Source organism: Magallana gigas, chromosome 7 (assembly GCF_963853765.1).
Source record: "Magallana gigas chromosome 7, xbMagGiga1.1, whole genome shotgun sequence".
Lineage (NCBI taxonomy): Eukaryota > Metazoa > Mollusca > Bivalvia > Ostreida > Ostreidae > Magallana > Magallana gigas.
The window spans coordinates 1,893,691-1,904,721 of NC_088859.1; the positions used below are offsets into that span (position 1 = coordinate 1,893,691).

General features: G+C 33.6%; 1 protein-coding gene across 1 annotated transcript; it reads left to right on the forward strand.

Moving 5' to 3' along the window:
• Positions 1-1,077: 1,077 nt before the first annotated feature.
• On the forward strand, positions 1,078-10,436 carry LOC105332665 (cytochrome b-c1 complex subunit 2, mitochondrial). The gene is made up of 14 exons (XM_011435336.4): positions 1,078-1,225; positions 2,739-2,789; positions 3,612-3,770; positions 4,353-4,417; positions 5,202-5,258; positions 5,606-5,730; positions 6,755-6,852; positions 8,004-8,283; positions 8,372-8,435; positions 8,934-9,075; positions 9,411-9,491; positions 9,655-9,728; positions 9,890-10,031; positions 10,217-10,436. Exons 1-14 carry the CDS (start codon positions 1,184-1,186, stop codon positions 10,301-10,303), a joined length of 1,467 nt encoding a protein of 488 aa, XP_011433638.3. The 5' UTR covers positions 1,078-1,183; the 3' UTR covers positions 10,304-10,436.
• The last annotated feature ends 595 nt before the right edge of the window (positions 10,437-11,031 follow it).

Consider the following 11,031-nt stretch of genomic DNA (forward strand, 5'->3'; position numbering starts at 1 on the left):
GCATGTACATTTTCATGCATACTCATTCCTGTACAATTCTATAGTAATGTAATTTTCTACATATATTTAAACAGTAAAATGCTTTTTTTTTATTCATGCGGGATATGAAGGTGGCGACATTGCAGCAAAATACATACATAATTTTCTGGCCAGAATTTAGGACTAATGTTCAGTGTGCTGTTGCGTTTAATGTGAAGATTTAGGGATGATGAGCTGTTAATCGCTGTTATAGACCAACAAATTCTATCCCAGTCCTGTTTCTCTTTTTTATCGCTATGATATCTTGAATATTGTTCAGGTCGATCCGTATGATCTTATATATTTTCTATTTTATTTGTGCAGCCCTCTTATCTATGATAGTACCTGCAATATGTATGCGGCATAATGCCTCTCGAAATGTACATGTAACCGATCGTAACGTTTTTTATTTAAATTGACGAGAAACTATAAGTCTACCACACGCATTAGCGATTGAAGAACAATTTAAAAAGATCATTTGAGACCGAATAATTCAAAATCAGCATAGATACAAGCAGGGTGTTTTTTAAAATGATCAACAGCAATTTTCTGCTAATATTTCAGAGTTAATCGACATTTCTGGACGTAGAAAGAAGTTTATAAATATCTGAAAGTGTCGCTATAGGCATGGGTTCATCTTCAATAGCTTTCATATTGCTTTAATATTTTGTGAATTTTTATTATTATTCCTGGTGCCAAAACGGGAGGATATAGTCATTTTAGTTATCATTATTTCAATGCCCAATAATACTCCCAGAAATTTCTTTTTGTTTTGTTTTGAAGAGTTGTGAAATAAATAAGTAAATGAGATCGTGCAGCAGTGAAATGTTTAATGCACTGAGATATGATACCTTTTAATTGCAGTCAGCATTGCACTTTGACATTTTTTATGCAATATTCTTGTATTTGCGTATACATGTAATTGATATAATTGAGAACTATGTATGTTTTGTTGTTGTTTTTGTCACTTCTTAGTCTACCACTACCATATTACTGGCATAATCATCACCGTGACGCATTACAATGCATTAGTCTGGATATTGTTAGAGGCTCTGCAGCTCGATATTTTTGGGATCGGGCTCGGGAAACATTTCACTTAGACTTCCTTTCGAGCTGGATGTCTTGACCGGTCGACTGGTCGAGATACTACGCCACAAATAACAACATGGCTTTGAATTTAAGCAGATCAGCTCTCAGGCGTTTGAGGGTAAGAATTATTCTGAGATTTTTATCCATGAATAATGAAAAAGAAATGCATCATTTAGATCCTAACTGCATTGTTGCCATCAGTTACTGCCCTTTGCGACCTTCACTGTTTTATAATGTTTTCTTTTAGAATCTTAAAAAGATAAGACACATTTAAGTATTTTACAATTAGAGAGTTGAAAAAAAATGTACGTTCTTTTTAATGGAAACCATTTTATCGCAAATTCTTTGATGTAAAATCATTGCGAATTTCCTCTGTAGGTTTTCAATTAACCAGTTATTTAAGTCTCTGAATTAACATACAGCCCATTAACATATAAACTATTTACTATCCATTTTAGGTATATTTGATTTTGGAATTTTAGAACTTATTTTCGCTAATATGAATAATTTAAAATCACATACTTTCCTCTTTACAGGGTTATTTCTTTTTTGATTGTTGAACAGGTTGGACACAGTTATAATACCCTATATAAGGAATGATTATGCTAAACAGGAACTATTTTTGTTTTCAGTAACCAAAAAAAAACAACTACCGCAAATGTTGAATATTCATGATGTATGCCAAATAAATAAAAAATCCCACTTAAATAAAAATAATCACATGAAAACTGCAATTTTGTGCAAAGTACTTTACACAACTGACCTTCATGGCACAAAACTTCAGTCCTCCAATGCTGCAAAAAAATATAAGATGATTTTGAACTGGTGAAAAATCATGAGTAATCTTGTATTAATCTAGAATTTTTCCATTGATAATTTGCCTTTTCTGCTTAAAATTACACCCAAAAATTTCAGAGTTTGTGTACATTGAGTTGACGCAAATTGATCATGCAAGAGAAAGTTTAAAATAAATGCAGAAATTGTTGTTTATTTTAGGTTTGATATTTTGATCTCGGGATACAATGAAAACTACGAAAGCTTGTACATGTACCAGTAATATATAACATATCATTAACTATCATTTAAGAAAAAGTTATATAAAACTATGTTTATTAAGAAAAAACTTCAATGCAAATTCAAACATTGTTTAGAAGACATTATTGTACCATATTTCAGTAAGAAATGAATAAAATACTGAACAAATAATTATATGTACAACTTAACGCGTACAAAATAACTACATTATTATCCATAGAAGCTAACGTAAGAAATCTGCTGAATAGATTTAATTTGTTGATGGATTTCACTGAAACGCAGCAGTGAATGTCTAAGTTCAAAGTATACAGATAGTGATTCCTTGTTGTTAATAAAATATAAACTATTCTTGTGCTTATTTTTCACATGAAGTGAATGGAAAAACATGTCAAACTCCTGCATTTGTGGGAAAGTTTTTATTACTGAAAAGAGGAATAGTTCCCATTTACTAATTTACCGTAATCATTCCTCAATAGGGTAATTGTGCCCAATCTGTTGAAAGACAATATCATCATCATCATCATCATCTTTATAATACAGACACAGTTGTTGGGCAATTAACCCTTATTGAAATATTAAATGTATGTACATTTCAGGGAAGGCATTATGGAACATTGGCACCTGTCACTCGCACTGAAGATATGAAAGTATGTTTTATACCGAAATATATTTGTCCACTTTAAGTATAAATTGAATATTATACATGTGTACACAGGTTGTTTTAAAAAGATTGTTTAATGATAACTAACAATAAAGTAATTTTAGGTCTGAATTTTTTCCCCTTTCTGGTGGCTTTCTCCTTGCAAATATTACAGACTTTTTTTCCCAATTAAAGGTGTACTTTTCCCTGAAATTTTTTGTTGTTGTTCAATTGAAGTTGCTATTCTGTGTCCCGTCCCAACTTCCCAAGTTTCTGCTTCCACCACTATTTGCTTAATATTTTGATAGTCATAGATACATGTACCTTTGTGCCCAAACTACGTTTTTTCACTAGAACGAAAAAAATCCAGATTATCTGCTTTAAAATGTCCCTTCTACCGCTTCAGGTTTTAATACACAACCAAACATAGAGAGTCTATGGGGATTTTGCATTGCAGCATACATGAAAACACCGGCATGATAACGTTAAAAAATTGTGCGACTCACACAATTTTTTAACTGAGGTGTTCCGAGTGATTCTGAATGGATAAAAGTTACAAACATTTCCCATTTTAAATCTCTAAGCAATTCGTTTTCGTTCATGTTGATTTCTGCAGGTAAAAATAGATGAAGTTTGTATCAATGAAGAAATATTGGATTTTCTCTTTAAATTGATTTCAATTGTACTTCTTGACAGGTATGGGTATTTTTTTTTTAAGATTTGTAAAAAATTGAGGGAAGCAGTAGCCTGGGACATACTATAGTCAAGTTTATAGTACATGTAGTAAGATCATGAGGCATGTAGTAGTATGGTATGCTGTATTTTGCAGGTGTTGACCTTAGGAAATAAGGTCAAGGTGGTCGCACTTGACAACATTAATACAAGCTCATCCATCGGACAGGTGTCCTTCTATATAAAAGCTGGATCTAGATATGAGACCCCCTACCAACAAGGGGTCACCCACTATCTCAGGGCTACAGCCCTCAATGTAAGTAACAAAGCAACTTTAAATACTGTCAAATGCACCAAGTCTAGCACAGTTTATATACAGCTGAACTTTGATATCTCGAAACACTGATATCTCGAATACAATGGATATGTCAAAGTGATTTGTAGGTCCCAACTACTAATTTTTGAAGAATTTTACCCTCGAAATCTCAAACACTTGGATATCTTGAAGTTTTTAAACAGTCCCATCTAGTTTAAGATATCGAAGTTTGACTGTGTATATAAAGTATAGTTGCCTTCTTAAGTTTGAACTGTACTAATTATAACTTTTAAGTTAATATAACAGAATATCTCTAATGCACTTATGAAATTGATGTTCTTTTGTCATTGTGATTGAAAGTTTACTCTACAGTTGTTTTTTGTTAAAATTCAGGGTCTGTTTTTAATCAGGTAAAAGGAGAGAAATCCCACCCTTGGATATCATTTTCTTTGTGTGTGTGGTTTTTTGAGGCCTTGAGTGTATGAAATATATACACATTTTAATGATATCCCGTTAATATGTTTGATGTGTTATGTGATGATGATATATTCCATCTGATATTGTGTATTTTCTCTCTATCAGCATGCAGGTCCTTTCTCTGGTTTCAAACTCACCAAAAGCATTGATCTAGCTGGAGGAAATTTAAGGTATGGCTTAGTATTTATTAATACATTGTATAGTCTATAAAGTAGAAGTTAAGTATTTATTTTAGTAGAAATTTAAGTTATGAGAAAAGTTTAAAATGAAGAGGAGATGGGTTTAATGAAGTTAAGATGAAGATATTTATGTAACTTCTTGATAATGGAAAGAGAATATAGAGTCGACATCTGAGCTGTGTTCAAGATCATAGCAGCTACCCTAGCTGCTAGTTTAAGTCTTATTAAAAGCAAGGAATGTATTATTGCCTAGCAGATCGTTGTGGCATGAGAGCTCAGTAGCTGCTACGATCTTGAACACAACCCTGGTTGGTTGGTCACATGGCAACTACTGTTGTATAACATTTCTGTTGGTGTGCGTGTTACCAGGAAACTCTTGATTCCAGTATTTCCAGGGAATTTTGGCTCTTTTGAATTTATCTGGTAGAAGGTTTGTTTTGAAAGACAAAAGTGTAGAATTACATATTTGCCAGAAGTTTTGATGTGATTATTTGTTGGGAATTATGCCTTTTAATTGAATTCCATGTATTTTTTGTACATTGTATTTGATGCCCTGCCATTTATTATATGTAGCATTGTCAAGTAATAAAGCCTCTATTACTGTACAGTACTCTATTGTAATGGAGTATGTGAGTTTGCTCACTTTTTTCTTTCATTAAATACATGCTGCATATCATGGAATATACATTATTAAGATACAAGAAACTGTATATTCTTGCCGTCCTATGAAAGTGGGAACAAAGTGTGAGCTTATTTACATGTTTATTATTATCAGTGTGCAGACCACAAGGGAACACACAATCTACACCGTAGAGGGACCAGTCTATGAAATGTAAGTCTACCTCATTCTGGGGAATTCAGTACCCAGTAAACATGAGTTGAATTGCACTCCTTCAAATAAGTACACAACTCAAACATTCTCTGTAATGTTTCTGAATACATGTTCTAAAGTATAGGTACATTGTAAACAAATTGCAATCATGCAGCTAAGAATTTTCAAGGTTTATTTTATAATTTTTGACAGATAAACATGTTGAAACAAGATATATTATATGTACATTAGTACTGTCATTATGAGGACATGAAGTATAATTGTTCAATATCCGAGAATTTAGAGTATAAAGATAGAAAAATAACAAAGTGGAAAATTCCGTAACATGGTTGTTGTGGTATTTACAGGGCTGACTTTACAAAATACTTGGGAGCCATCCTGACAAAGCCCAAATATGACACTTGGTACCGCGAGTCTTGTGAATGGCGAGTAATCGAAGACCTGGCAAAGTACAAAGTCAACAACGACCAAGGTAGGTGGTTGACCATTTTTTTGTATGTTCATGTACTCTGGAATCATCATAGCATAAAGTCGCATGTATTACACACACCTTTTTTCAGCCATAATTTGATCAAAATTGGGTGGTGCGTATTGTACTTAGGACTTAAATTTTCCCCCATTTTTTCAAGCCGTGATTCTTTATACCACGAGAGTAGTGACTGCCGATATAACGTGTTATGCAAGTTGTTTTTGAGTGTTTACTAAATTTACTGTGTCAGAAATACCTTATTCTTAGTTTTATTTCTATGTTTTGAAATGTTTATCCTGTCTCAACACTATTCCTTGCATCAAACATGTTTTAAATATTGCCAGTGTATTTGCCATTATGTCAACAGCCACCTGTTGACTTGGCGCATGGTCAATGTTTGTTAAACAATTTCCGGTGTCAGAGGCATGCACCTGTCTTGTGTCGGACTTCACAGGGTGTTTTTAAGTGCTTGACGATTAGCAATTATTACGATTTTATTAAACTTGATTACTTTGTGTCCAGTCATGCAGTTAAACGTTATTGCTTTACAGAGACACTGCTAAAAACACATCGATCATTTCTACTACTTGACAATGACGATATACATGTACATACGTTTCTTCACAATGTTTTTTTTAACAACAATCAAAGAGTTTGGCTATAATTAATCAATTAAATAATTTTTCTTGATGTTGTTTTGGTTTATATCTGCAGACATTATTACTTTTAAGCACTAAGCTTGGTAGTCGCTTTTCTCTACATATGATGATCCTCAACTTCTCCGTTGTTGTATAAGAAACTCTTTCGTTACGAAGTGTCAAATGATATTTGATACCGCCCATATAAATCATACCATCCTTTTTAAGTAAAATTGTAAGAAATTTAACTTTAATATCACTACAATAATATTGTATATTCATAACTTTTGTAACCATTTAGATATAACAGTAACTTATCCTTTAGATGGACACAATGATCACCCTGTGTTCGGATTGATCTTGTATAATGGGTTTTGTCCCTGTTTCAGTTGCCTTTGAAGAACTGCACCGTGCTGCCTATAGATACAACTTGGGGAATTCGGTGTACTGCCCGGAATCCATGGTTGGAAGTGTGAACAGTGCAATGGCAAGTCAAACACAATGCATCAGTCCAAATAAAGAGTTTGCTAGCTTAAAGTGACATACTGAAGCAAAAAGATATTTTACTTTTTAAAGGGCATGGTCACGATTTTGGTCAAATTTTTTTTTCTACTTCAGTGCTTACAATGCTTTAGTAAGGCATTTCTTATAGTTTGAGTGTCAGTCATCGAGTTATAAGCAAGATACAGAGCCCACAATTCTTTGCTATGTTAACAAAGTTCAGGTCTTGTTTTTATTTACATGTTGAAAAGAAACCTCCAGTTTTAGACCTAAAATGAATGTGACAAATCTTAGGATCTTTTTATATTCAAAACAAATTAGCAGATAGAAAAACCAGCATGAAAAAAAAATTTGACTTATATATTTAACCCATGTAAACAAAAACATGGCTTACATTACAAAGAGTTGTGAGCTTTGTATCTTGCTTATAACTCTACAACTGACACTCAAATTTTGGTTGATCATTACAAATGTATTACTAAAGGATTGTAAACAATATCAATAAAAAACCAATTTGACAAAAATCGTGACCATGCCCCTTTAATTACAACAACAGAATTAAAAAGAAATATTAGAAATTTGCTTTTTCGGAAGGCATCACACATTCTAAGCCATCACCTATCAGTTAACAAGTGCTGAAAATTCATCCAGAACACACGTAGGCAAACTGGTCAAGTTTTGTTTGACCTTAATTTGATTGTCATGTGATTGCAATTGCTTTCTAAAAATAGCTATTGTGGAATTGACACAGTAAAGAATAGAAATTTGAAGTTTTTTTTATGTCTGTAGATAGAGATATGCATTCATGAAGAGTGCATCTTAATACATATACAAACAAATATTAGACATCAGCATTCACTGAATGGCTGTCTGCTCATGCTATATTCTGAGCAACAGTATTTACATTCACCTGCGATTGTGTGACTATTAAGTGGAAGAATATGTGTAGGGTTAATGAAAAATTCTATTTTTTCCTCCTTAATTGAATTTATTTACTTTTAAACACAGTAAATTTTCAAAAGTTCATCTTTCATATGACATATCTGAAAACCATGTAAAATTTGATGTGTGGTAAATCAGAGGTTTGTGCCACACCATGTCTCTATGTCTCTATATTTGGCATTCTGTAATTTACAGTTAACTTATTTCCTTGTTGACCACTTCCGGGGTGAGGACATTACTGTTGTGGGGTCAGGCATTGAGCAGGGGGAGCTGGAGAAATTTGTGGAGCCCCTGGAGACTTTGGACGAGGTGTATGAAGAAATAATGGACCTACTGGAGGACCCCAGGGGACGAACATCATTTGATTACTCCGGATCAGAATACGCCATTACTGTGCCGGAAAGGGACGAGGTAGATATAGTGGATATGGAGGACATCTTTAAGATTCCACACCTGCCTGCTAAATACTATGGAGGTAATTAAAAAAGAATAATTTAGTCTTCCAGTGAAATGCCAGGTCAAAAATATCTTTATCAGTACTCATGATGTTTTGAATTTTTAAGGTGAATTGAGAATAAAGAATACGTCGCCAGATGCTACATTCATCTTTGCAAAACAAGGAGTTAGGTGAGTAAAAAGGAAAGACTGCCGCATAGCTCTGGTTTTTGCCTCGTAATGATAGACCATGTCATTAGGGAGAGGACAGTGTAAAGTTTGTTGTTTCCATTCCAGTTGTGTATCTGTACAATAAAATATGCTCTTATCTTACCTTGAAATTTTCAAGCAATACAACACAAATACTTTAAACAAACTTAATGATCTTTTAGGAAAAGAATTTGTCAGATTTTGACTTAAGAATAGAGAAAAAGTCAAGTCAAATTTTTCTCAAAAACTGAAACAACAAAAAGGTTTGCTGTTTAACTTAAGAATATATGCAGAACATTTGAAAGATCTTTAAAAACAAAATGTTCTGAACTTAATTGCAAAAGATTTTTTGTTTGAATACCAAGAAGTTGATGTGATAGATATATGGCTTTGTTGCTCAAGTGAGCTATGTGATCCCTGGCCCTCTTGGGTAAATAAATTATATCCTTACCTTACTTGAATTTATTTTCTGATTTGTAGCTACAATAATGAGAGGGATCTTCTGGCATCTGGAATACTCCAGATGATACTGGGAACAGGGATCAGTATGAAGTACGGATCAGGGGGAGGCAGCCACAAGCTCTCCTCAGCAGTTTGTCAGGCTACGGACAGGAAGTGCTCAGTAAGTCGGGCAACACCTAACTCACTGTCAGGAAAACAATGAAGAAATAACAAAATGTGTCATCAATTGTTTATCGCGCTTCTTAATTTTGGAACTGATTTCATAGCAATAAATTTTCAAACCAAAAGCTGTTACAAAAATATCCTCATCTTATATACTTCCCTGTTGACGGTTTTTGATTTTTTTGTTTAAATTCTACTCAGTTACTGAAGTTTTAATGGCAACCGAGTGCTCACCATTGGCATTAAATGTGAATAATTGAAAAAGAGCTTAGACAATTTGCAATCTCTTATTAGTGTCCATTGTGAATGAGTAATAAATCTGTTGACTTGCAGGCTACAGGTATCAACATTAACTACAGTGACTCCGGTTTGTTTGGGTATGCGGTCAGAGGGACTGGGTATGAAATGCGAGCAGTAAGTATTACAGTCTGCTCCCCAGCAGTCAGACAGTTACTAGAAGGCATTTGGCTTATTGGAATAAATATTAAGCATGAAATCACAACTTCTCTGAATATTATCAATTAGGGTATTAAGTAATGTTATTACAGAAATTTGATAATTGTTTCTTTTTTTACAGGCAGTGGAGGCAGCTAACAAAGTGTTTAAGGAGACGTTGTCAAACATTAAATCATCAGATGTAGAGGCTGCTAAGTAGGATATAGCAATCACATTTATTGTATAGAGATGATTAAATCAAATTTTAAAAAAAAACCAACTTCTCACATATAAATATATGTCTAAAAAGAGTACAAGTCATGTGCAGCTCCGTAATATTCAGCAGCTCATAAATGTGTGTTTCGTTCAATTTTCAGAAATAAACTGAAATCAGCTTATGGTTATTATTCTGAGAATGACGCTAACCTGATGTATGAAATAGGAACAAAGGGAAGAGCCCTGGATCTTAATGCTCTGTTCCAATCAATTGACCAGATCAGTCAGCAAGACGTAGCTAAGGTAACATACCACCATAACAAATCTAACAAGATTCAGCGTCCCTATGCTTCTTGTTTCATGATTCATGGGGAATAATGCAGAATCCCCCCCCCCCCCCAAAAAAAAAATTTAAAAAAATTGCTGAATTCAATTTTTGTAACAGTAATAATTTTTGCACAGGTATTTATTTGTAATCTTCTTTGCAGTTTGCAGATAAAGTTAAGGCATCACCCTCCACAGCCTCATCCGCTGGTAATATCATGAACACCCCTGTGTTACAGGAGCTGGAGTAATGTGTGTCACAACGGAACTCTTACTGTAGACTATTGGACAATTTATGAGTCGCTCCGAGAAGTGAATGGAATTGCTATTGTTTTCTTCTGTGGTCATTTATTGAAAATAAATTATTTTTAAGAAAATGACAAACTTGTTTTTATGTATTTTGGACCTAATAAATTTTGTAAGTTCAGAATTGGGCTATATTCAACCAACTATGTATCAATAAACTATGTTAAACTGCCAAACTGTTGTTAAAAAATAAATGGTCAACGGTTGATTAATTTAATGATTGAACGATGTGATCAATCCAAAATTAGGAAACAGCCTCACACTTACAACCTGAAGACTTGAGATTGATAAGATTATTATAGTTCATGTACATACATGATACCGGTAGTTACATTATATTAGAGATCTACATCATAGTTACATGTACATACATAATACCGGTAGTTACATTACATTAGAGATCTACATCATAGTTACATGTACAAACATTATACCAGTAGTTACATTACATTAGAGATCTACATCATAGTTACATGTACATCATACTGTATACCGGGTTATTTTCGCCCCGTGTTATTTTCGCCCTTTTACAATTGCAAACGGTTTTGCCCCGTCTTGAATTTGCCCAGATGCAGTTGTGTTAACAAAGATATTATTTGCAATATAGAATTCACCAAGTCTTAAATTCGCCCTCTGACATTGAGGGCGAAAGGGGCGAAAATAAAATGGGATG